This window comes from Heterodontus francisci, chromosome 18, assembly GCF_036365525.1.
Source record: "Heterodontus francisci isolate sHetFra1 chromosome 18, sHetFra1.hap1, whole genome shotgun sequence".
NCBI classification, from domain to species: domain Eukaryota; kingdom Metazoa; phylum Chordata; class Chondrichthyes; order Heterodontiformes; family Heterodontidae; genus Heterodontus; species Heterodontus francisci.
Genome location: NC_090388.1, coordinates 16617528 through 16640535, shown reverse-complemented (window position 1 = coordinate 16640535; position 23008 = coordinate 16617528). Strand labels below are relative to the sequence as shown.

At 38.8% G+C, this 23008-nt stretch overlaps 1 protein-coding gene across 16 annotated transcripts in view; it reads left to right on the top strand.

Annotated features, from left to right (window-relative positions):
• The window catches only part of LOC137379478 (ubiquitin carboxyl-terminal hydrolase 15-like), a 146580-nt gene that overhangs the window by 44839 nt on the left and 78733 nt on the right, over nt 1–23008 (top strand). For 11 of the 16 annotated variants that reach the window (XR_010976821.1, XM_068050356.1, XM_068050355.1 and 8 more), the window contains 3 exons: nt 3617–3743; nt 6847–6992; nt 11352–11413. Coding sequence is in view for 10 of the 16 variants with exons in the window: in XM_068050356.1 (XP_067906457.1) it covers nt 3617–3743; nt 6847–6992; nt 11352–11413 (335 nt within the window). In the remaining 6 variants the exon portion in view is untranslated. Of the gene's footprint in view, nt 1–3616; nt 3744–6846; nt 6993–11351; nt 11414–13359; nt 13477–23008 lie in introns of those variants that run through there. The other 5 variants (XR_010976822.1, XR_010976824.1, XR_010976823.1 and 2 more) reach the window with 3 other exon arrangements.

The following is a 23008-nucleotide window of genomic DNA, read 5'->3' as shown; positions in this document are numbered from 1 at the left end:
GATGCTCATTGGTCATTTCTCACTCACAATCTCAGATTCAGTAACTTAAAGAATTGGGTCGCTACTTGAAGGGGAAAAAATTGTAGGGCTATGGGGAAAGAGCAGGTGAGTGAGGCTAAAATCTTTTTTTTTAATCCAGGAAGAAAATACAGATCAGCCGTGATCTAATTGAACGGTGGAACAGGCTCAAGTGGCTAATTGGCCTACTCCTGTTTCTCTGTTCCTATAATTTGATAGCTCTACCAAGAGCTAGCACAGGCACGGTGGGCGGAATGGCCTCCTTCTGTGCTGTATCATTCTATGATTGTCTCTTATTGGCCCAAGTTTAGTATCCTCTTAATGCTTCCACAAGTTGTCGTAGAATAAAGGCTGCTGTGAAGTGACCCCAGCCCATGGGTTGGGTTTGTGGAAGTATTGTGGGGACATAAAAACGTGAACACTTCTGTCCTGACACGCAATTTCAAGATGGTGAATTAAATTGAAAAGTAAAGGTAAATCCAGATAGTTTTGTATTCATATAGAATAAGAAATCAGATCGGTTTCTTGATTTATTTTATTTATTTATTTAGAGATACAGCACTGAAACGGACCCTTCGGCCCACCGAGTCCGTGCCGACCAAGAACCACCCATTTATACTAAGCCTACAGTAATCCCATAGGCCCTACCACCTACCTACACTAGGGGCGATTTATAATGGCCAATTTACCTATCACCTGTAAGTCTTTGGCAGTGGGAGGAAACCGGAGCACCTGGCGAAAACCCACGCAGTCACAGGGAGAACTTGCAAACTGCACACAGGCAGTACCCAGAATTGAACCCGGGTCCCTGGAGCTGTGAGGCTGCAGTGCTAACCACTGCGCCACCCTTTGGTCAAGAGGTTTGTACTGTCTCTAGGTTTCACAACATCCAGTTTCATAAATTATGTTTTTCTTTTTGCTTGTTTGATGTAGATAAGACCCAGCTACAATTTTGAGATTATGCGATAAGGACAGACAGACAATTTTAAATATTATGCAATCATTTTAATAGCCATCATGTTCTATTAGCACAGGGCTAACTATCTGTAAATGTCATTGCAGTTCTTTTTTGTTCTTGGCATACCTCAGGATAGGTCTGCCATCCAACCAGTGGGAATTTGTAGACCAGGTCCCACAAAGACTTTGACTCTTTCCAGTCTTTATCTGTGACATTAAAGACCCGCCTTCAATTATTTTTCTCGAGTCATTCTGTCATTCTTTGTATCTTTCCTTAAGTTGCAGGCACATGCTGAGGTACATTGCCACAGGTAGTGGCAGCCCTCTTTACCTCACTGAAATGGCCTTCCTTGAAGTATCAAGCCAGACAGTAAATGCTGGCAGATTGTGCAATTGTGGAGGGAGGATAGTGCATCACAGCCAAGATCTCTCCTGTCCTCACTTAAAGTGCACATCTTCTGCTAGAGCTGCTGAATGAAGATCATGAACTTAACATATGACTGGTTTTAGGCATTCCATGCCCTCCACCGTTTTTTGTTTTTCTCCCCTCATTTTGGTCTCGCTGTTATGATACCCATGGATATCACAAACCAAAAGAACCCAATCCACTGACAGACCACAATTCAGGAAAAAAAAAGATAAGATTTCATTTTTATTAATTTTACTTTAACACTCAAACCAAAACCAACAGAAATTAAATGTGAATGAACAGTTAAATCATATAGCTTAAAGATTGCATGTTAATTATCAGATGCAACAAAGGTAGATCTCTTGGATCTTCCGGGCAGTCCTTTCAGATGGCACCAGTTACGGCCACAAAGTTCTTCAGATCTCTGAACTTTTCAGGGAGATCTCCAGATCCCACCTTCCAAGATGCACCACAGATGTGATGTCTTCTTGTCAATAGCAAGCATTGCAATATTCCCTTCAACATTTTGGTCTTGTGGGAGGGGGGAGAAATAGGATTATCAGGGCGGGAGGGGTGGGGAAGCAGGGAAAACTATACCTATTGGTTGTGGCGATGGTAGGAAGGGGTTGGAGGGGAAAGTTGGGGTTGGGAATAACGGTCATGTTGTTCATATTGCCCTGAAAACAAAAATGGGGAGCGGGTGGGAAAGGGCCTCTAGCATTTATTGCAATTTTTACGCTCCATGCACCGAAATATCACTTTTAAAATTACCTCTAAAGGCTTGCAGCCCTTTAAAAATGGCGCCTGTGCGGTGGCGCTGGACGACGTTGCTGGGGATGCAGCGGCCGCCCCCCTACGTCATCAGGAGCGGCTGCTCCGCCCCCTCCATTTAAATGAGCCCCCGCATGCAATATCTTCACAATGTGGAGCTCAGCGCACTGATGAAATTTCAGCCCTGTGTGTCAACGTATGTTCACGGACAGTGACTGTCAGGTGTCGGATCAGCCACGGTGAGGGAGGTGAAGATACTGGCTATGAGGATGTTGGTCATCCGATGGTTTCTAGACCCGCTTCTACCTCACGGTGATGTCAGTTGTGAGAGGGAGCTCGGGAGTCCGTGGAATTTTTATTAACACAGAAGATGGGTCTTGGAAGCAAAATGGTTGAGAACCCCTATCCTACAAAATCATGTACTTAACTTTTCTATGATCCACTACTAAACCTGCTGGGCCTTATTAGTCTTATGCTTGAGGACTGTTGATTTCAGTGCTCTCCTCCTTGAGGTTTACTGACTCGCTAGGAAACTGACCTGTGCCCTATTGCTTTATATCTAGCAAAAGTGTGCCAACATATTGGGAGGGAATGTTTTAGTTTTTTTTGTAATACATAATTTATGTTAACATCAGACATTGTCCAACGTTTGGAGCTGTAGGGTTAACTTATTGATGTAGTTCAGCGTATATCTATACTGTTGTATAATCTGAGGTGGAAGCGTTCAGATGTAGGAGCCTAATTTAAAAGATCCAAAAGAATTTTGCACTACAGAAGAGAGACTGAATAACTGATCTTCTCCATAAGGCCACATCAATATTAATCTATGATCAGTCAGTCTTTAAAATCTATTGTGTAGTATTACTTTTGCTTTGGTGCTGGTCTACAAGTATTTGAACTGTTGCAGAACAATTCAAATTTAGTTGTTGCTGTCTCAATTCATAAGTAACTTGTGCCATCAAAATATTTTAATTGTCCTCTTTCAGTGTTACTTATAGTAATTCAGTGTTTTGAGGCCAAGTTAATAATGAGTTGTTTTAAAAGTTTGTACTTGGAGCATTCGGCATACAATCTAACCAGAACGAGAACAAAACCAATACAAGTATTGTTTCTGGAGCTAATGGACTGGAATCGTCTGTTCTCCTTTACACTGCACTTTAGGGTGCAGCATTTGCAACTAATTGGAGTGATGGGGATGCTGTGGAAGGTTAGGTTAATATATGGTGAAACATTTGGGTAACTTTTTTTTATAAAAATAATTATTCCCACTTTGCTTGCACTAAACTGGATTTGCCTTGCATAGAATCTCAGAAAATTTAAGGCACAGAAAGAGGCCATTTGGCCCATTGTGTCTGTGCCGGCTGAAAAATGATCCTCCCATTCTAATCCCACCTTCCAGCATTTGGTCCATAGGGAATATTCTGTCCATGGCTATTATTACTCTTAATACTTTCTTCTCAGGTGGTGGAGCAAGGCATGTTTGTGAAGCACTGCAAAGTGGAGGTGTACCTAACAGAATTAAAATTATGTGAAAATGGAAATATGAACAGTGTCATAACAAGGCGATTTAGCAAAGCTGACATCATAGGTAAGTGAATGTTATCGACTATCTTTAACATTTTTTTTTACCACTTTTCTTTTCTCCCCTTTCCTGAAGGCATTGTTTTTTGCTGGCGGCAACCCTAGGGATGTCCTCTCTTAGTTCACTCGTGTCCTTTCATCACACAACATGGTGACCACTGCCTTAGGTAGTTTGATCACCTGTAGCATAATGACCAAAACCCAGCATCCACATACTTGCCTTTCAAGTAGAGAACATTCTCTAGTGATCAGGAATGCAGTTTGATTTTATTGTTTCTCTCTTCCTGGCTCACTTGTACAACTCCTAGTGTCAACAGAAAAGAGCCATCTAAGGGCAAATTGGGCATAAAACCTTGTCTGTATGGCTCAGCCAAGTCATTATACGGATCTTAACTTTTCTTTGTGTTAAAAGCACTTTCAGCTCTTCAATTACTTTGCTATAAATATTACTTGCTAATATACCCTACCCTTGTTACAAGGTCTTAAAAATATGAAGTGGAATAACATTGGGAGGCACCTGTTAACTGGTGAGGATCTCATTAAAATTTCCCTGGTCATTGCTTGGAGTACAGGAAAGCTTTGCAAAATTCCACAGTGTTTCCTTTGGCATGATGTATGTTTTAATCCTGGTTCAGCAATTGATACACAATTATAGTATCTGAACTTCTGCATACAAAAGTGTTTTCCACAGTGATGCCATCTGGAAGTCAAAGCCTCACCACTAGTGTTCTATGCAGAGATTTTTTGATTCAATATTGAGCTGAATCTAGCAGATCGTGTGTTCTTGGTGTAAATGCAGTGGTCTGGTATGAGCACTAGAAATTATTGTGATGTACCATTTATCAGTAAAATTTAAATAAGTAATAATGCAGGAATGCCCAAGCATGCATGAGGCATGTTATTACAACTTAACTAATGGATGCAGTTATAAATGTTACGACCAAGTGAGAAAAGTGTCTAGGGGTCTCTTTCAGCCTTCACTTGGTCTTGTAACAGGGTTTAATTTTTAAATACACCATGTTTTGAGCTCCTCCTTGGTGAATCCTTGTTCACTTTCCAATTATAAGGCAAATAAATGACCATAAACAGGCTTTCTTAGGTTTAAAGAAGGAAAGTGAAATTTATTAACTGAATTAGAGTTTAAGTTTTAATGCCTAAGGATACATGCCGCGCCCCACACTAGCATGCATACGCGATACGCATATGCAAATATGGACAGACGAGAGCAGAAGAAAAATAAAGTTTGAGGCAATCTCTGAAGAGCGATTTTTACTGTGCTTCGAGCTCGCTGTAGTCCTTGATTGTAGGTAGATCTTGCTTTTCGTTGGGGCCCATTATTCTTAAACCTTGTTCGCTGTAGGAGACTTTCCTCTCTTGGGGTTCATGTGTCTTCAATGGGAATTCAGTTCTGTAAGAAAGAGATGGGAGCAGACAGGAGAGAGATATTTTCGGTCCAGGAGCAAACAGCTCTCTGAGTTTTAAAACTCTGTGGCAAGTTCAAATTCAAAAAACTCCAACCACTAGTTAGTCATGTGACTAAACTGGTCTGACCAGGTCCTCTGTGTATTGGGGAAACAGGGATTGGGTCCTTTGTTCCAACACTGTCTGCTAGCATGCAAAAAAGGTCTTTCCAGCGAGTGGCCTGGCAATTCCTTGTGATAGGCCATCTTTTCTTCCCAGCACCAATTTTAAGTTTAATGTTCATGTGGCGAAATAATGTGTGCCTCATTCTTGGCAGGTGGGGCCTGCATGACATAGTGGGTCATGAATGGTCATTACACTGTTGCACAAGTTGTGATGTTTGTTGTGATGTGTTACTGGGTAATCACATCAGTTTTTAGTATAAAAGCGAACTTATATTTAGATGCTTACATGGTACATGATTGGTTCAGAGCCAGTTTATGCAAAATAAAGCTATCCTATGCATACAAATCCTTAAAGAGGCAGTCTTGACCTCCGTCCTTTAAGTCTTTTGATCATGTTAATACATCTGGTGAATTTTAGTGATTGGTTTCAGCAAACTAACTAAACAGAGCTGAATTATATAAATAGCTACCACCATCAACCAGCAGTATTTTGTCTTAAACTCTGTTCGTTCTGCCCCAGTAATGATGACATCAGTAACTTCTCCAAGCCACTTCCTTGGTGTCATCTAGATTCTCTGTTCATGAAGAAAAATACTCAAACTGAAAAAGGCTGGGTGGTGCAGTGGGTCAGTGTTTTGCCCTTTTTGCCTCTGGGACCTAGGCTCAAATTTAGCACAGACTGATGGGATAAAAGTTTTTTCTCTACCACCGAAGGAACCTTTGATAATCTCAACTCCGACCGCTGTGAAAGTAGAGATCACAATTGCAGCTAGCTGGGATGTGCTTGGGCCATATTGATAATCTGGCGTGGGACATTTTGAAAATCACACCACAAAACAGGTGTTCAGCCTAAGTTGGCTTTATGCTACTTCATTAAGGCAGAAGGATCCTGACTCAACATCTGCCTTGACTACACTTCACAGGACAGTGAGTTGGTCATTTTTATTTGTGCAAAAATCGGCTCGAGAAAGGAAATCATTAGATGAGGCTCGTATTTCTCTCCACAGATGCTACCTGGCCTAACATTTTCTTTTTTCACTTCATTAATTAGAGCGCTTTGTCTAACATGTGGCTTGTTCCTTAACCTTTACTGAATCTGATATACCTTCTTCTAATTCATCTGCTAACCATTTGTTTTTATTTTCATAATTCATGTTCTTTTAAATTTTGTTCTTAGAAAATTGCCTGACATAGATATCTGGCATCCCTGGTGCAAAATTATGGGAATGTGTATGAACCACCTGATGAGCTATGAACATTTAAAGGGTTACTGTCCCTGTGTGATTTTCTTTGCTGGATGGAAACTGTGTACAAATTGTATATGGAGTTTGAATATTATTCAGAATTTGAGGAAGCTGCCAATCTACCACTTTATAAAATAAATATTCAGAGGCACGTAACAGAGACTAAAAATATGCCCTTCATACCACTGAATAGCAAAACTGATTGCTATCATCAAATTTTGAAAATATCTATAATGCCTGGAAAGAGATTCCTCATTACTGTTTTTGTTTTAAATCTCAGATACAATTGAAAAGGAGATGCGGAAACTGTTTAGTATCCCAGATGAAAAAGAGATTAGATTGTGGAATAAGTATATGAGCAACACATTCGAACCCTTGAATAAGCCCGATAGCACAATACAAGATGCGGGACTATATCAAGGGCAGGTATAGTAGTTTAAAATATGGTGTATTCTCTTTCCGATTTACTTTTGCAATTTAAGGTGAGCGGTATAGGTTTGGTTTCTGAAATCAGTAGCAATTTCTGATTTCAAATCTGATCTTTAAAGATAGTTTATGACCACCTTAGTGACAAATAAATCCTGCATAGCACATGCACTTACTGTCCATAAACCTTGAATATGCTTTTGTGGCCATGTTTCCCATTGTAAGTTGCTATGTCAACAATTCCCATTACATTTTGCATTGTCAATCACTAGGTGGCTCTGTGAAGCAAGTCTGAGATCTCTCCTAATTTGATCACAAGCTTGTATGCATAAAGCTATTTAACATCTGAGCCGCCACATGCAATTTGCTGGTATACATTCTAAACACAGACCTCCTTACCTGTTTTCGTATGGCTACTAAAATGGCCATAAAACAGCAATTACTGTATTTGAATTCCTAGCTTGGGTGTCTTTCTTTCGAAAAAAATGTTATTCCAGTGTCTCCCTTGGAGTCTCAGTTCACTACAGTGTTCTTCAATTGAGAAAGTAATGGGAACAAAACACAGACACTTCTACAGCTGTCAACGCCCTTGCTACAGACTAAGATGACTCATGGTGACATTTTTATTTCTCAGAGGTGAACTATTTCTCAAAACGTGGGCTGTCTCGATGCTGCCATACCAAGAAGGGAATGGACTTATCACTAGTCGGCAAATACTGAAGTGCAAAACGGGGACTTGATTCTGTGACCACATGATTGAAGTGCCTCAAATTTCAGATTCTTGACCTTGTATTTAAATTAGTCCATGACCTCACCCTCATTTCTAACCTCCATCCTCACAACCCAGCCCTCTCCTCCTGCCTAGCCTTTCTCTTCCTCTGGCCTCTTGTGCATCCTTCTATTAGGCCCACCATTGGTGCTTGTGCTTTACTGCCTCCATCTCTTTTAAGACCTTTCTTCAAACCCATCTCTTCAACCAAGCTTTTGATTAACCCCCCTCACATCTCTTTGATATCCATTTTCTTTGCATCTCAGTGGAGTGCCTTGTGATTTTTGTTTACATAAATGCAGGTTGAGGGAAGAACTGGTCGTTCCAGCAAAAAAGAAGTCTCAAAGCATAATTTTCAAATTGACCGGCAATAATTGGTCATGATTATGATTCATTAATCTCTGGTTTATCCTCACATATGAACAACCATTTGTCCACTGAGCGAAGGGTAACATCGGAACAGGAGTAGGCCATTTAGCCCCTCGAGCCTGTTTCGTTCTTCAGTTTTATTTTTTTTAATCCAGTAGTCATGAGTTAAGATCCTACCATGAATGAAATCTACTTGATTGTTGTAAAAACACAACTGGTTGATTCCTGTTAAATTTAAAAAAAAAAAACAGCTTTATATTTCAAAACTGCAGCACAAGAAATGGTCTCCATGGACTGGTTTCAATAAGTGCATGATGATTAGGTCATGGGTGTGTTCGATGAATCTAGGATCCATTTGAATTCAAGTGTAAAGACTAAAATTCCATCTCCGAATATGAGCAAAGTGCCTCAAATAGGTCTCCGTTTCATTAAAAAAAAATCACTTACAATAGTTAAGGATGTCTGAAACTAATGTAGTGTAAAGTATATTTCTATTATAAAGTTTAGTTATATGACCGAATCGGTCATAAACAATTGCTCCTGTTAGATGAACAATCCCGGTTTTAAATTACAAATATATTTGTTTTATCTATAATTGCAAATATTTAATTCCATTGTTTGTGAATACATTAATTAGTTCCAAGTGTACAGAAACCGTGAAACGTGCATCTTTGACATCGAGGGCCCTAACGTGGATATTGATTCTTAAATAATGCAGGCATTTGCTTTCAAGCAAGTTTCAACAAAACAAAGCTATAGGATGTCAAAATTACTCAAGATAGTTGGAGTTTGGAATTGCCACCTTCAATTGTGGTAAAATTGTTCCCAATTAAGGATAACATTGAAATTTTGTATGTTGCTAGAAAAAATCCTCCCACTTATAATTCCTATTCTGTGTTCGTATGCATCTCCAGTACCTTTGTATTTTATTTTCTCAAAAAATCCCCTCAAGACATCAAATTGGAAGCAACCCAACAACTCATTTGGGGTAGGCCCTCATTCACTCCACTCTGGATTCAAGACCATAAACCTGGTTAAAAGTGGCAAGCTGTATCTGCCACTCAAATCACCTGAAAAAAGCAGTCTCGTACCTGGAAAAATATTGTAGGAATGTATTGGTGTAAATCTACACTGGCAGAAAAGTAAGCTTTTATATAATGAAGCTTGCTTTATTATTGATTGCAGTTTAATTGTGAAGAACTATCAGCCAGTTTCAATTGTATAAATTTAAAAAAAGCGATGTGAGCAGAGCTTCTTCAGTACCACCAAATTCACAGTGGTATGAACAGCAGTGAAAACATGGCTTCTGTCTGCATTATTATTGATATCAATCAAATGCCTCTTCCTAATGCGGTATAAATATGGCATATATATTTCCTTGCATCTTCAGGCTCTTTTCCTCTTTTCTTTGTCTCTGACTGACTTTTATTTCATAGTAGACACCCAGTGAAATCCTTGCCATACTTTACCCTCCAGACCCCCGCCTGAGATTCGAAGAAACATATTTATGGAAAGAGAAAGAAAAGTATATGGCATTTATGACCTAGTTAAATATTCTTAGAACTTTTTTTAACACACAAGTCAATCTCAACTTCCCCTTTGTCCCAGAATGTATAAACTCAATACTTTTAAAGATGTTGGGTTTCATCTCTTGACTGCACCCCCCACCTTCCACAAACCTACAATTTGTTTCCCTGAAGGAATGTTTCCACAAGTGCCAGGTACCCTTAATTGACTTGCTTGACTGGCCATTCTTTGCTTAGTGCTGAAAGGGATGATGTTTAACTGTAGGAGGCATTATTGCCCAGGCTGCTGCTCTTCCATATGCACGTAGACAAACACATCAGTGCATATCATTGGATAACAGTTTCTCACTGCCTATTGGGCTGCAGAGGTCAATTTTAGTACTTATTATTGCTCTAACTGTGACTGGGTAACTCAACATCGACTGGTCCCAGTAGTATGACACCAATATTCACTGTCTTATTTACTCGTGTCCTGGGTTATTGTGGGAAAAATTATATAGGAAATGTAACATTAAAATAATTGCTGCTCTGTGAAAATATTTGAATCCTATCAGAATTCTGCAAGTTATTAGCATATCATTGTACATCCACAGAACACAATGTCTACATAAGTACAGAAAATACCTGGGATCCACACCAGGGCAGGCATTTGTAAAGAGAAAGATTGCTTTGATATTTTGGGTGTCTACACGTCATAATGAGCTTGGTAAATTAGGTTGAAAAGGTCAAGGATCCTGTTGACTACTTGAGAAAATGGGGACATTTCAGAAGTTTTGGTGTGGAAACCAAATTCATCAGAGCAACTGTCAAGGGGATGGAAAAACTCGGAGGCATGAGCAGAATCCTTTCCAAGAGGCAAGGCGGGATGAAGCATATTCAAGATAGTTGTGGGAGCCTGTGGTCTTTTACAAAATTATTATTGGAAAATCTGTTGTTGGAGATGGAAGAAAGAGAAGTCCAGGAAGGGAAGATGAGAAATGGGTGGAAATTGGAAGCATAGCTAATAAAATTCTCCAGCTTGGAGCAAAAGTAGGAAGAACAGTCTTCAGTCAGTCTGCTGAAGGGTACAGCCCCCAAAACATCATAACCTGCCTTTTCTCCTTTCAGATATGAACTGTTTTGCTGTGTACTTTCAGCACGTTTTGAGTTTATGTCTGAATTCCAGCACTAGCAGTTTTTCCTTTTTTCTGTACAACCAGTTTCACAGGAAGCCAAGAGCTGATATAGTCTTCAAATTAAAGCAGGGGTGGTGGGACGGGGGTGGGGGGGGTGGGGTGTGCCAGTGGTGGGGATGCTTGGCCCAGGGTGTGGAACATAACACTGTTCCCATTCTAAAGTCGTACATTTTGCCCTAACATTTCTATTTCCATTACAAATTGCTATGTCCACATTTATAATTGTAGATTTGTCATACTGTAATTATATACTTCCAGTATTGATGGCACTGTAAGTGGAGGGTGTAATTATAACAAGTTTACAATGACTGTTTCCATTATACAAATGCACTTAGTTAGTTAAGAAAGAGGTTTGGAGTGCATGTAGAAGTAAGATTTTTAATCTGTAGATGTCCTTTGTGCAGATTAGTTATTATGTGATGTAGATTCCAGCTTTTCTATTGATACACTAATTGTGTATTTATTTTGTGTAATTGTGCGCCATTATTGCTTTGTTTAACTCGTGTAATTTACTTAAAAGGTACTAGTAATTGAGCAGAAGAATGAAGATGGTACATGGCCAAGAGGTCCTTCTACTAATAAGTGAGTTTGTTGTCGCATTTAATTATTTCATTTTGCTATTTATTAAAAAAAACTAAAAATATGTTTCTGAACTTTTCCATCTGTTTCAATGTACAAAAACAATTAAATTCTGGTATCTCCCCTCTGCAAGCTGTATTAAAGCAAAACAGCACAAATTTCAGAAATAATTCTGAGACCAGCTGAACTGAAGCTTCATATTTTTCATACAGTTTCCTATTTGGTAAGTTGTGGCAGCCAAGCAGCTCTTAACAGAATGTTCATTTTCTTTTAACTTGTTCTCAGTATCTGTGAATTGCTGCCATGCTACATTTATTGCCCATTCTAAGTTGCCCCAAGAAGATGGTGAGGGGGGATCTTTCGTCTTAAAGCTGACAGACTTGATAGGCTGCTTCATGGGATATTCAGTGAACCGAGTAGTATGAGACTGAAGTCACATCTATGTCATACTGTGTAGGGATGGATTCTCTTCCCTGAAGGACCCAGTGGCTTTCGTTGGCATTTTCCCCCCTATTGCCAGGTCACACATTACCAGTTTTATTGAATTCAGTTTCACAGTTTTCCATGGTGGAATTCTGAACTCGTGTTTTCTGGGTTCTTCGTCCAGTACTATAACCACGACGTTGTCATACTGTGATTTTGATTCAGTTCACAGCCAAATTCAGTTAACTGTTTGGCTGAGTTTTGCCTGTTCTTTGACCATGGAGAATATTTGACCAAGACTGTTCTACTTTCTTGGCTAAAAGAGGCAAACATGAAGCTTAAAAGGATGCTATGTAAATTTAACGGAAAGAAATGAGCAGAAGGAAAATGGACCAGAAAGTTCCTTTATATAAAAAAAAAAGGTAATTTGGTGACAATTCTAATGCCTTTATTCTAGGCTCCCTCTCCCACTCCTTCCATCAGATGCCATGACAATTCGGAAGCTCATGGTAAATTGCAGCTGTGAATGATCATTTTTTAGTTTTCACGTATCAAGAGACAGAGTGCAGACTCTAGTTGATATTCACCTAGGAGAGAACTGGGCAGCAGAGTTCTAAAACCCAGTACTGCATCTATTACTATAGGCATGTAAAATTTTATATGCTGCATGATTGCCTTCTATGAATAAGCATAGAATCTTGGAATGGTTACAGCATAGAAGCGGGCCATTTGGCCCAAAGTGTCTGTGCCGGCTCTCTACAAGAGCAACTCGGCTAGTCCCACTCTCCTTACCCCTACAAATTTTTTCTCTTCATGTGCTTATCCAATTCGCTATTAAAAGACACAATTGAATTTCCACCACAATCTCAGGCAGTGCATTCCAGATCCTAACCACTTGCTGCGTAAAAAAAAAAAATTACCATGTGTTGCACTTGGTTCCTTTGCCATTCACCTTAATTTGGTATCCTCTAGTTCTCAACCGTTCTGCCAATGGGAACAGTTTCTGTCTATCTACTCTGTCTAGACCCTGATGAACACATTCTATATAGTACTGTAATATTTTTCAGCGATTCCATTTACATAGCACCGTTAAGGTAGCTAAACGTGATCTTGGCATTATATTTATAAATGTGCTACATTTCCTCCAACTAATCAAGTACTGCTCCTGTCTGCAATTCTCTTGCGCTGTTCTATAGTCCATGCAATGGAACATGTATCCCAAGGATAAAATTCATTCCTTCATTTTGTTTGATTTATAAAACAAAATAAATTGCTAGTGTATATTTTTGATTTGAGATGTTTGATATATTCAGTCTAAAATGAAATCTCTCATTCCTCTTGCATTGAAATGTGTAGTTCATTTCTTTCATAAATCACAGGGAGCCACTCAGATTTGTAAAGTTGTAAAACCTGTGTGGACAATGGAGAAAGTTGCAATTGTTTTTTAAATAACTCTGACATTTATGTGCCCTTCATATTTCAATATACTACATTACTGAAGCCTTGATTGATTTTTTTTTTTAAAGTTCCAAAACTTGGTTCCTATGCCAATGCTGTGACCACCTGCACGTTTGGCCCATTTAAGAACCACATAGAAGATGAAACAGTTGAAACAGGAGCTTGAGCAACACAGATTAACCCAGGTGAATGAGGAAGAAAGATTGTCACTGAAATACAGACCTAGAGGAGCTAGGTTAGGACCTGAACAAGAAAGTCCAGGGAGTTAAAATGACAATACAAACTAACTTTGTTACAATCCTAGACAATAAAATTTATTCCATTTTTGTACTCTAAAATGGTGCATTTCAATATGAGTTGTGATGCGCAAACTTAATATACATTCATAATCTTAACATGTCTGCATAACAAGTATGATCAAACAAAAATGGATGTCGAGTCAAAGGAGGAGCTATTAGGAACGGTGGCCAATAGCTTGGCCAAAGATGTCTGTTCTAAGGAGCCTCTTGAAGGAAATGGAGATAGCAGTAGTGGGGAATTCCAGAGTACAATTCTAGATGGCTGAAGGTGGTAGAGGCAAAGGAGGAGGGGTGTGCAAGGGGCCAGAGTTGGAAAAATGGAGTGCAGCGGGGTTCGTGAGGGGTTGGAGTTGTCGGCTTGGAGGACGTTAGAGGCAAGGAGAGGTGGGTCCTCGTGACAACTTGAAGCTTTTCAGGTAGCTATGAATTAGAGCATGTACTCTTTGACAGTATCATATCACACTGTGAAAATGCCAGCCTTTAAAGTTTTATCTCCATTCTGTTGAATCAGTGTTCTGTTGCACCTCTTTTCATCCATGCCTTCAGATTCTGGATGTGCATTTTTTCTGGTATGTACTGCTGTTCTGAACTTTGATGACACAAGTGGTTCAAACAAAAATGTTGCACTTGAAATTATATGTAATTCCAGGAAAAGTTTAGAATTTTGAACATGCTCCTAATAGAAGTGTTTTGATGGGGCAGAGATCAACTGATTTATTGTTTACATCTATGCATTTGGTAGTTTAAAAAAAATATATAATTCTTGTATTATAAATGTAGAAATGGCACAAAGCACCAAGATCCAAGGTTTTATCACTGATCTGTGGTCATCTCAGTTAGAAGACTGATGAGGAGGAACACTGTAGTTGGCATCAACCTCTCTGGACTACTCGAAGCAAAAATTGATCTCTTTACGATTCGCCATCATCTATCAGCTGCTGTTGGGGAAGCTGAGTGAGAATGAGGTTGGGGTAGGAGAGGGTGGTCATACTTGTTGGTGGCTTTTGTGGTCACATAGCCCAGTGGTACTTGCTGATCAGTATCTCTCAGGCAGGATGGCTACTGGATAAGTTAACAAAAGGTTGTGGCTACCCAAGGGAGCAATTACAAGGTAGTAATGAAAAGGCACAGGAGTGAAATGGAGTTGGTTTATAATGGATGAACCTGCAGATCAGACTGCTGCTTTGTGGTCACCTAGCGTATCTGCATATAATTTTGACTTCATAGGGTGTTTTTTATTTGGCTTGCCATTTTTGTGCAGACACCAACTGATGGCAAACTTGTTTGTGCTTGATATTCAGTTTGCACAGTTGAGATTACCAGAAACTGGCATGGCGAAGCATACATAATTCAGTTGTCCACTAAATAAAATTTGCTTGTAATGTATTCAAATAGATTTGCCATTAATGTTCATTCGTATTAATACCTTGGAATTAGCTTAGAGATGGGAATATGTTATGAACATGTATCTTACCTATCTGAATTGAAATGGTGCATTTTGGTACTGTGCTCCGAGTCCTCTAGTTTGCTCCTGGATTCTATCTTTCGTCTTCCCAATAGGAAGTCACTGGGAATGAAGACTAATGGTTTTTCACTTTACATTCCCTACAGAAGTATCACTGGGGGCAGATAACAATCTACTATGGTTGGTGCAGTATTAATCACTTAAGTATTTTGGCAAGCTAACAATTATCTCCATAATGAATTTGGTTATGAAACAGTTTTATATTCCTCACTGTAGTGATATGAATTAGCATTTCATATTGAGGAATAACTGTTCTAAAATATAGTTGCTGTTTAGGCCTGCTTTCAGCTCTGCTGTTAGCAGTATTAGGCTAAGCAAATATAATCTGGGACTACATGACTGCTGTAACTGTGGACCAGCAGCTTCACTTCTGCCACTGTCTATAAAGGGGATTTTTATATAATCTGTTCCAGTTAAAATACATATTCAAAGCTTAAATATATGGAAAAATAAACTGATAGAATGTATCTTCTACTTTTATATATTACATTGACTGAAAAAATAAGCCTATTAATGGCAGCTGAGAAAGTAAAGTAGCAAATTCTTTGTACTGCAATTTAAGTAACTCATTGCATAGCATTGCAATTGATCCCAGTGTCTTAAAACCTGGAATTCACAATGAGCATGTCTTTCAGCAGTGCTCTGAAATGCACTCTTGAAACAATCTTAGCAAAAGAAGTTTGAAAAATCATGGGAAAGGTGATCATTCCGTACAAAGGTAAAATGGAGGGCAAAGTTAAACATGAATTCACAACTCATTAATTTAACTGAAAAGGAAACACCAGTTAAATGAAGGCCAGAATACTCTCATCATAGACTTACACGTATTAATATGAGTGCCCATGATATTTAATTTACGTTCAGTGTGCATAAAGGAAATAAATTTAAATTAGAAGTAAGGGAAATTGGAAAAATCCAAAATGTAATCATTAAAAGTGAATCCCAAAAAAGTATTTTAATAAAAATTGTAAGTTTTTAAAAAATTGATTATAACTGAAGATAAAGAGCTGATCAAAATGAATGCATACAGCTGAGCACTAACTTTGGAGCATGAACATTTATACTCAATTATGTTGTCCATCATCTACCAATATACATGGTAATAGACAAATTATTTGGAGAAAATCCAATGTTAATCAGTAAAAGTGAATACTAAAGTGATATTAAAAACTCAGTTTATTTTTTTTTTTAAAAGTCACGTTGATTTTTATCTTGAGCTGAAGTGCGTTGTAGTTCAGTTGGTTGAGTGACAAATGCTGGAACCGAAGATCCTAATTTTGACTACCAACCTGATTAATTTTGGTACTTAATCCTTCTGAGTTAAAGTTAACACCATGTCTCAGTATGTTGGAAGAAAGCAAGAGTCTGTGCATAGTTTACCACACTATCACAGTGCCAGATTATCACATTGCTGTTTGTGGGAGCTTGCTGTGTGCAAATTGGCTGCCACGTTTCCCACTTTACGACAGTGACTATACTTTTAAAAAAAAAATGGTGCTTAAGTGCATAATTGTCTTAATTTGGGGCATCCTGAGGTCATGAAAGGCATTCTACAGATGCACAAATTGGTTTGCGCCTTCTTGGCAGTTGGTTCTTTGATAGAAACAGGGATCAGCATCATGGACATGCGCGTCTATCGGAAACTGACTTCTACTTTCTCCCAATCTCAAACGAATAGCAGAACTGGTCATAACAAATTAGCACAGCTAAATACAGCAACTGTTCTATTGGCTGTCACACACAAGCATAACTATACATTTTACTGACTATAAATGAAATTATAACCAAAATTTGTAAATGTTGAGATGCAAATTTTTATCTTTTGGTGGGGGTGGCTAAAACAAAAGTCAAATGCTGGAAATCTGAAATAAAATCTGGCTACATTTGATACCTGGCTAAATATCACTTCAGTTCCAGGAACACCTCCTTTGTATTGACTACTGCTCCTGTGTTGAATGTAAATTTGCTGTCGCTGTTGGTTTTCACGCTGTAAGATCTATAATATTCACACTTCATACTCAGTAGATCTCTATTGGCAGAGGGAAGGTACTGCACTAACTTACAATAAAGATGAAGGATGCCACAGGTCCCAAACTTAGCATTTATGTTCAGCTGCTTCTACATTTTTATTCTAATCCTTAATTTTATTTTGTAAATAGTTTTTATTTTAATCTAGTATTTTGGTTTGTGTTTTGTATAAGTTTTTAAATAACTGGTTCATAAAAAGCCTGCATAGACATTGAATTTTTGGATCAAGGACTGGTCTCCTTAATTGGTCAATGTTGGACCACTAATGTAATTGCCTTTGCTGCATAATGGTATTTAGCTGGTTCAGAGCCTCACTGTAAAAGTGCAGCTACGCTGATAGTTCATTTAATTTAATGAAAAATAAAAATGGCCAACTGTATTAAACTTACTAGATGTAATTTTCTTAATGCATATTGTGTGTCAATTGTGGTATCACCCTTGTCTCTGAATCAGAAGGTTGTGGGTTTAAATCCCACTCCAGAGACTTGAGAACCAAGATCAAAGCTGACAGTCCAGTGCATTATTTAGGGAATGGAATGCAGTCAGAGTTGCCATCCTTCAGGTGAAATGTTAAACCGAGGGCCCATCTGTGCTCTCAGGTGGACGTAAAATATTCCATGGCCTGATTTTGAAGAGCAGGGGAGTTATCCCAGTATTCTGGATAATGTCTATCCATCACTTTATTAAAAAAAAAAAAAAATTTCTGGTCATTATCACATTGTTGTTTGTGGGAACTTGCTGTATGCGAATTGGCTACCATGTTTCCTACATTACAGCAGGGACTACACTTCAAAAATACTTCATCGGCTCGAAAGCACTTTGGGATGTCATGAGGTTATGGAAAGCTAGTCTTGCTCTTGCTCCTGCCCCCGCCGTCCCTACCCTCAACCACATCCTTGCACACCGTCTTTCCAATCTTTTACTACCTACCTAGAGTTGGGGAGTTTTAAGTATTAACTTATCTTGTCTTTACAGTTTCGGTAGAACGCTTAGAAAATAAGGAGGGTCAGCTACTTTCAGAATAGCTGTAATTTTGAATCCTAATTTTGCAAGTGTGCAGAATGTTGCAATGTTATACATGTAGATTTATGATTCTGAATGTGACATTCTATTGAGAAATTTAAAAATAGTTGATTTTTATTTTCTACCTGATTTCTTTCTGGATTGATTGAAATATCTTAAAGAGCAGCTGGCTTAGACGTCTTCTCAGTTTGGATTGTGGTCATCCTTCCCTTCGAAGTATGGGAACCCTGATGCAAATGCACAGAAGTTCTTGAAGTTGGCAACTTAGAATATTTTATGGATCCCAATCCAATGTCATGCAGGCCCCTACCTGCCAAGAATGAGGCACACATTATTTCGCCACATGAACATTAAAACTTCAAATTGCTGCTGGGAAGAAAAGAGGGCCTATCACAAGGAATTGCCAGGCCCCTCGCCGGAAAGACCTTTTATGCATGCTAGCAGACAGTGTTGGGATAAAGGACCCAGTCCCTGCTTTTCCAATGCACAAGTCCTGGTCAGACCAGTATAGTCACATGACTAACTGGCTGCTTGAATTTGAACTTGCCACAGAGTGTTTGAAACTCAAAGCTGTTTGCTCCTGGACTGAACACCTCTCTCCTGTCTGCTTTCATCTCGCTCTCACCACTTTGGAAACCATTGAAGACGTATAAACCCCAAGAGAGAAAAGTTTCCTACAGTGAACAACGTTTAAGAAGAATACTGAGCCCCAACGAAAAGCAAGACTACCTACAATCCAAGACTACAGCGAGTTCGAAGCACAGTTAAAAATCCCTCTTCAGAGATTGCTTCAAACCTCTCCATTTTATTTTTCTTCTCTTTTCTGTCCCTATTTGCATGTGCATATTGCGTATGCATGCTAGCATGGGGCGTGGTGTGTATCCGTAGGTCTTATCCGAGTTTGAGTTTAAGGTTTAATAAATTTCACTTTTCTTCTTTAAACCTGAGAAAACCTGGTGTGCTCATTTCTTTGCCTTATAATTGGAAAGAGGTGAACAAGGATTCACAAACGGGGAGGTCAAAACAGTGTTTAAAAAAAAAAATGAAACCCTGTTATAGTAAGACCAGGTGGTGATAGTAAAAGACCTCTAGACACCTTTCTCACCTGATCGTAATATCAGTCTTACGCAGGCAGAAAGCTTAACCTTTCTTGGAGAATAAGCCTACCCAGTAGTCAGTCTCTAAACTGATATTCTTATAACTCTTACTGTGTGTATTTAGTGACAAGGGACAATGAGAGATGACATCCGGAGCTTGGATGAGAGGTTTAATTTAATGGGAATGCAAAGTCCCTTGCATGTTAGCTAACCATTAATTTAGATACGGCTTGTCTCTACCAACTATTCAGGAATTTACATGCATTTCCTAAATTGTCTGTCTTTCTCTTCTCCACCCCAGCCCCCTACCTCAGAAAAAAATTGGGCAAGTGCCTTCTCTTGGACCTTACTGACCACTTGGAGCAGTGGAAAGGGATGTTAATGTATCTCTTATTAGACTTTATGCAGCAAAATCTTCCCTTTGCTCAAATAGCCCAAATAGGGTGTCATTCCTTAGGATGTTGGCTAGTGCAAACCTGCATTCTATCACCTCACCACAATATATTTTACACCCACAGGCTGCCACATTATGTATTTTCCACATTAAAAATGAAAACAAAATAGCACTTTGGTGAATTGGGCAGTGGAAATATTGTCCCATGGAAGTATGTTTAGTAAACTAAGTATCACCCTTTTCTGAATCTTAAACCTACGACTGCAGAGGTTAAAAACCATGTGGCATAGAATTTTTGCTCAATTGTGAAATTTTTCGTCGCAATTCTGATGGCATAACTGGAGAATTTTAAGCACAAATCGCATTCAGCGCAACTCAAGTTTCTGCAAAAAAAAAGCATTGTGATTTAAAATGCTTATTTTCTTGTGATAGACCCATTTTCAGCTATATTAATAAAACTTTGCCTAGTTCTTGCCCTACAAGTACTCCTTGATATTTAAAAGTTAAAAAAAAATTGTTTTAAAAGGCTACCAGATTGTCTGTCTGGTTCATGGCAAGTTTTGCATTTGGCAATACGCAAATCAGTTTGAGCTGAAACTCGGGGGGTGGGGGGCGGGGGTGGGACTTTTTAAAATGGGCGCAGTTTTGGACATGCTTTTCACCACAATGACCAATTGCACCCAAGGCAGAAGCTGTAACCCTGTACCTTTAACGCTTATTCATCTAAATACTGAGATTCCTCCATCTTCTTTTCCCATTTTCTTTCCCTCAGGAAAAGGTATGTTATAAAGAAAGTTTTCTTTACTGTTCTATTTAAGACAGAGCATTGAGAGCTCTGAGGTATAGTACAAGTTAGCTCCTTTTACAATCTAGCTTAAATCACAAAACATTGTGGTGCAGTAATTTTATGACGTCCTGTTCATTTTATGCTTTAAGTACGGAATTAGTGTACTCACAACTAAGTGTGTATTTTGCCAGGTAACAAGTGGGGTGCTTGTTAATCTGTTCATTCATTAAGTGTCTTTTCATTTGTGAGCACAAGCAAACATGAAGCTTACGCAGCATGGTAAAGTTTTACTTAAAAGTCTTCCCTGGCTGTGGTACAATTAGGAACTGTATTCAGTAGTACAACCCTCTCCATTGGAAATTAGGTAAGTTTTGTGACAATCTGCAGGAGTGGGACTGTGGTAAAACATTTTAAACTTTGCTGTTTGTAGCAAAGTTTAATAAACGTTCATCTGGCAAACAGTACTTTTCAGCTCAAAATAGACATTTCACGCACTGCTTTGATGATTGATGGTGTTTAATGATTAGTTGAACTATACAGAAAAAGGTTTGATGTAAAGACAGAAAATGCTCAGTAGACCAGGCAGTATCTGTGGAGAGATGGAGTCAAGTTGATGACTTTTCATCGGAACTCGAAGATGATTCCTGATCTGTGCTGTTATCTGACCTCATGTATAGTATCAGGCATGGTAAATTTGACACTACTGTCCTTGGGTTTGCAAGGGGAAATATTGGCTAAGGTCCCTCCTGGCTTCTATTCACTGTTACCAGAAGTACCTGTGTGTGCAATGTTGAGAAGGACAAGATTGGGTTTGGTTTTGTTGCAACTTGGGGTCAGATTAGCTGCTGGCCATCACCCTTCAAACCTGCAGTTAGCATCAGGAGAACAGCATGAAAGAAATCTGATTTAAAAAAAAATGAAGTATGTGGTGTCTCATGTACAAGTGGATAAAAAAGGATGTTAATGTGAAACATTTAGCAAACTATTTGCTTCAAATACATTTTGTGAGGCGAAGCAGTTGATGGACATTTAAAATTATGCCAATAATCTTAAAACTGGACTTCGAAATAGCAGTATCTAGGTCTTGTACAGATAGTCAATGTTAAACCCCAAGTGTTTGAGTTATGTAGCTTTAAAATCTCCTGCATTTTATGACATTGCCATTGGAGAGCGAGTATTGTGCAATTTCTTTCTAATTTCCAAAAAATGAGACTGAATTAAGTAGAGGGAAGAGGTAATTTTTTTAAATAAAGGATATCTGAATTGCTGGAAAGAGAGGGGTTTGTACATTTGCTTTTGTCCCTGTGACCACTCATTGCAGTTTCATGCTTTCAGCCGCAGCTGGGTTAGTGCAGAGGTTTATCTCCCCTAATGCATATTGAATGAGCTGCTGGCAGTATTTTGCTTTATATCACTGGACAGGATTTTTCTCTCAAATGTCAAGTCCAGCGCTATCTCTGATCTACAGCTTGAAAGTTTAAAATAGAACGAGAGAACTGAGATGCCAAATATTGCCTGTGGTATTAGGATTGGTCAGGGGTAGTAGGAACGTGGAGTAAGAAAATAGAGATAGATTGATAGGATAAAAAGCAAAGACAAAGTAATTCAAGCAGTGTGTGGGAGGGAGGACAAGATATTGAAGCCATATATTCAGTAGCATATATTTGGAATGAAATGTGACAGTTGTGAAGAAAGGCTTGTAACATTTTTTAACTGAGGGAAGGTTAAGAGTAGATCTAGTACAATTTTCAAAAAAATTTAAATTCGTTGGTAACATGGGGCATTGACTCAGGATCGTCACCAGTGATCCCTCTAAATGTTCTTTGTTCATTGCCTGTTTATTCCAATGCGCAGTTTCTTTACATATTTGTTTTCCAAGACCATGCACTTGCGGTAAGGGGACAGCTTGCAAACAGCCTGCACAGTCCCTTCGTGAGCGCTGCATGGCCGCACACATGCAACTTAGAGGAAGCATTGATTGTCACTAGAAGAAACAAGGGGGAAATTAAAAATGTTTTGATGCAGTGGGTTATTAGAGCATAATGCTTTACCACAAGCAATGGTGAGACAGTAATATTCAAAAATGGATTGAATAAATATTTGCCAAAGAAAGATACAAGGAGAGAGCAGGGAAATGAGATTACAGTAGATAGCTCCAGTTGAATGGCTACTTGTTCTGTAAACTCAAGCAAACAGCAAGGAGAAAAAACTACAACGTACAGAAAGAAAAAAGAATACACAGCAAAGGTGATAATTAGAGAAGCAATGTAGAGATAAACAGTAAATTACAAACTTAAGTTTTTAAAACCTTTAATATAAGTTCAGTTGCTCTGAAAATTGGGGTATTCGCACTTGAGCAGAATAAACAACAAAAATGGAGAAGGTGGGGACATATGACCAGGAATGGTCTTAATCAGCATTATGGGAGCTTTGAAGTTCCTAAAGTGGTGGGGTGGCGGTCATTAACTCGCAGACTATCTGCAGTGAAATTTTATTGGTTTTTAAAAAGGCTAATGTGACACTTTGTACTGGGACGAAAATTATACTAACCTTCAACTTTCATA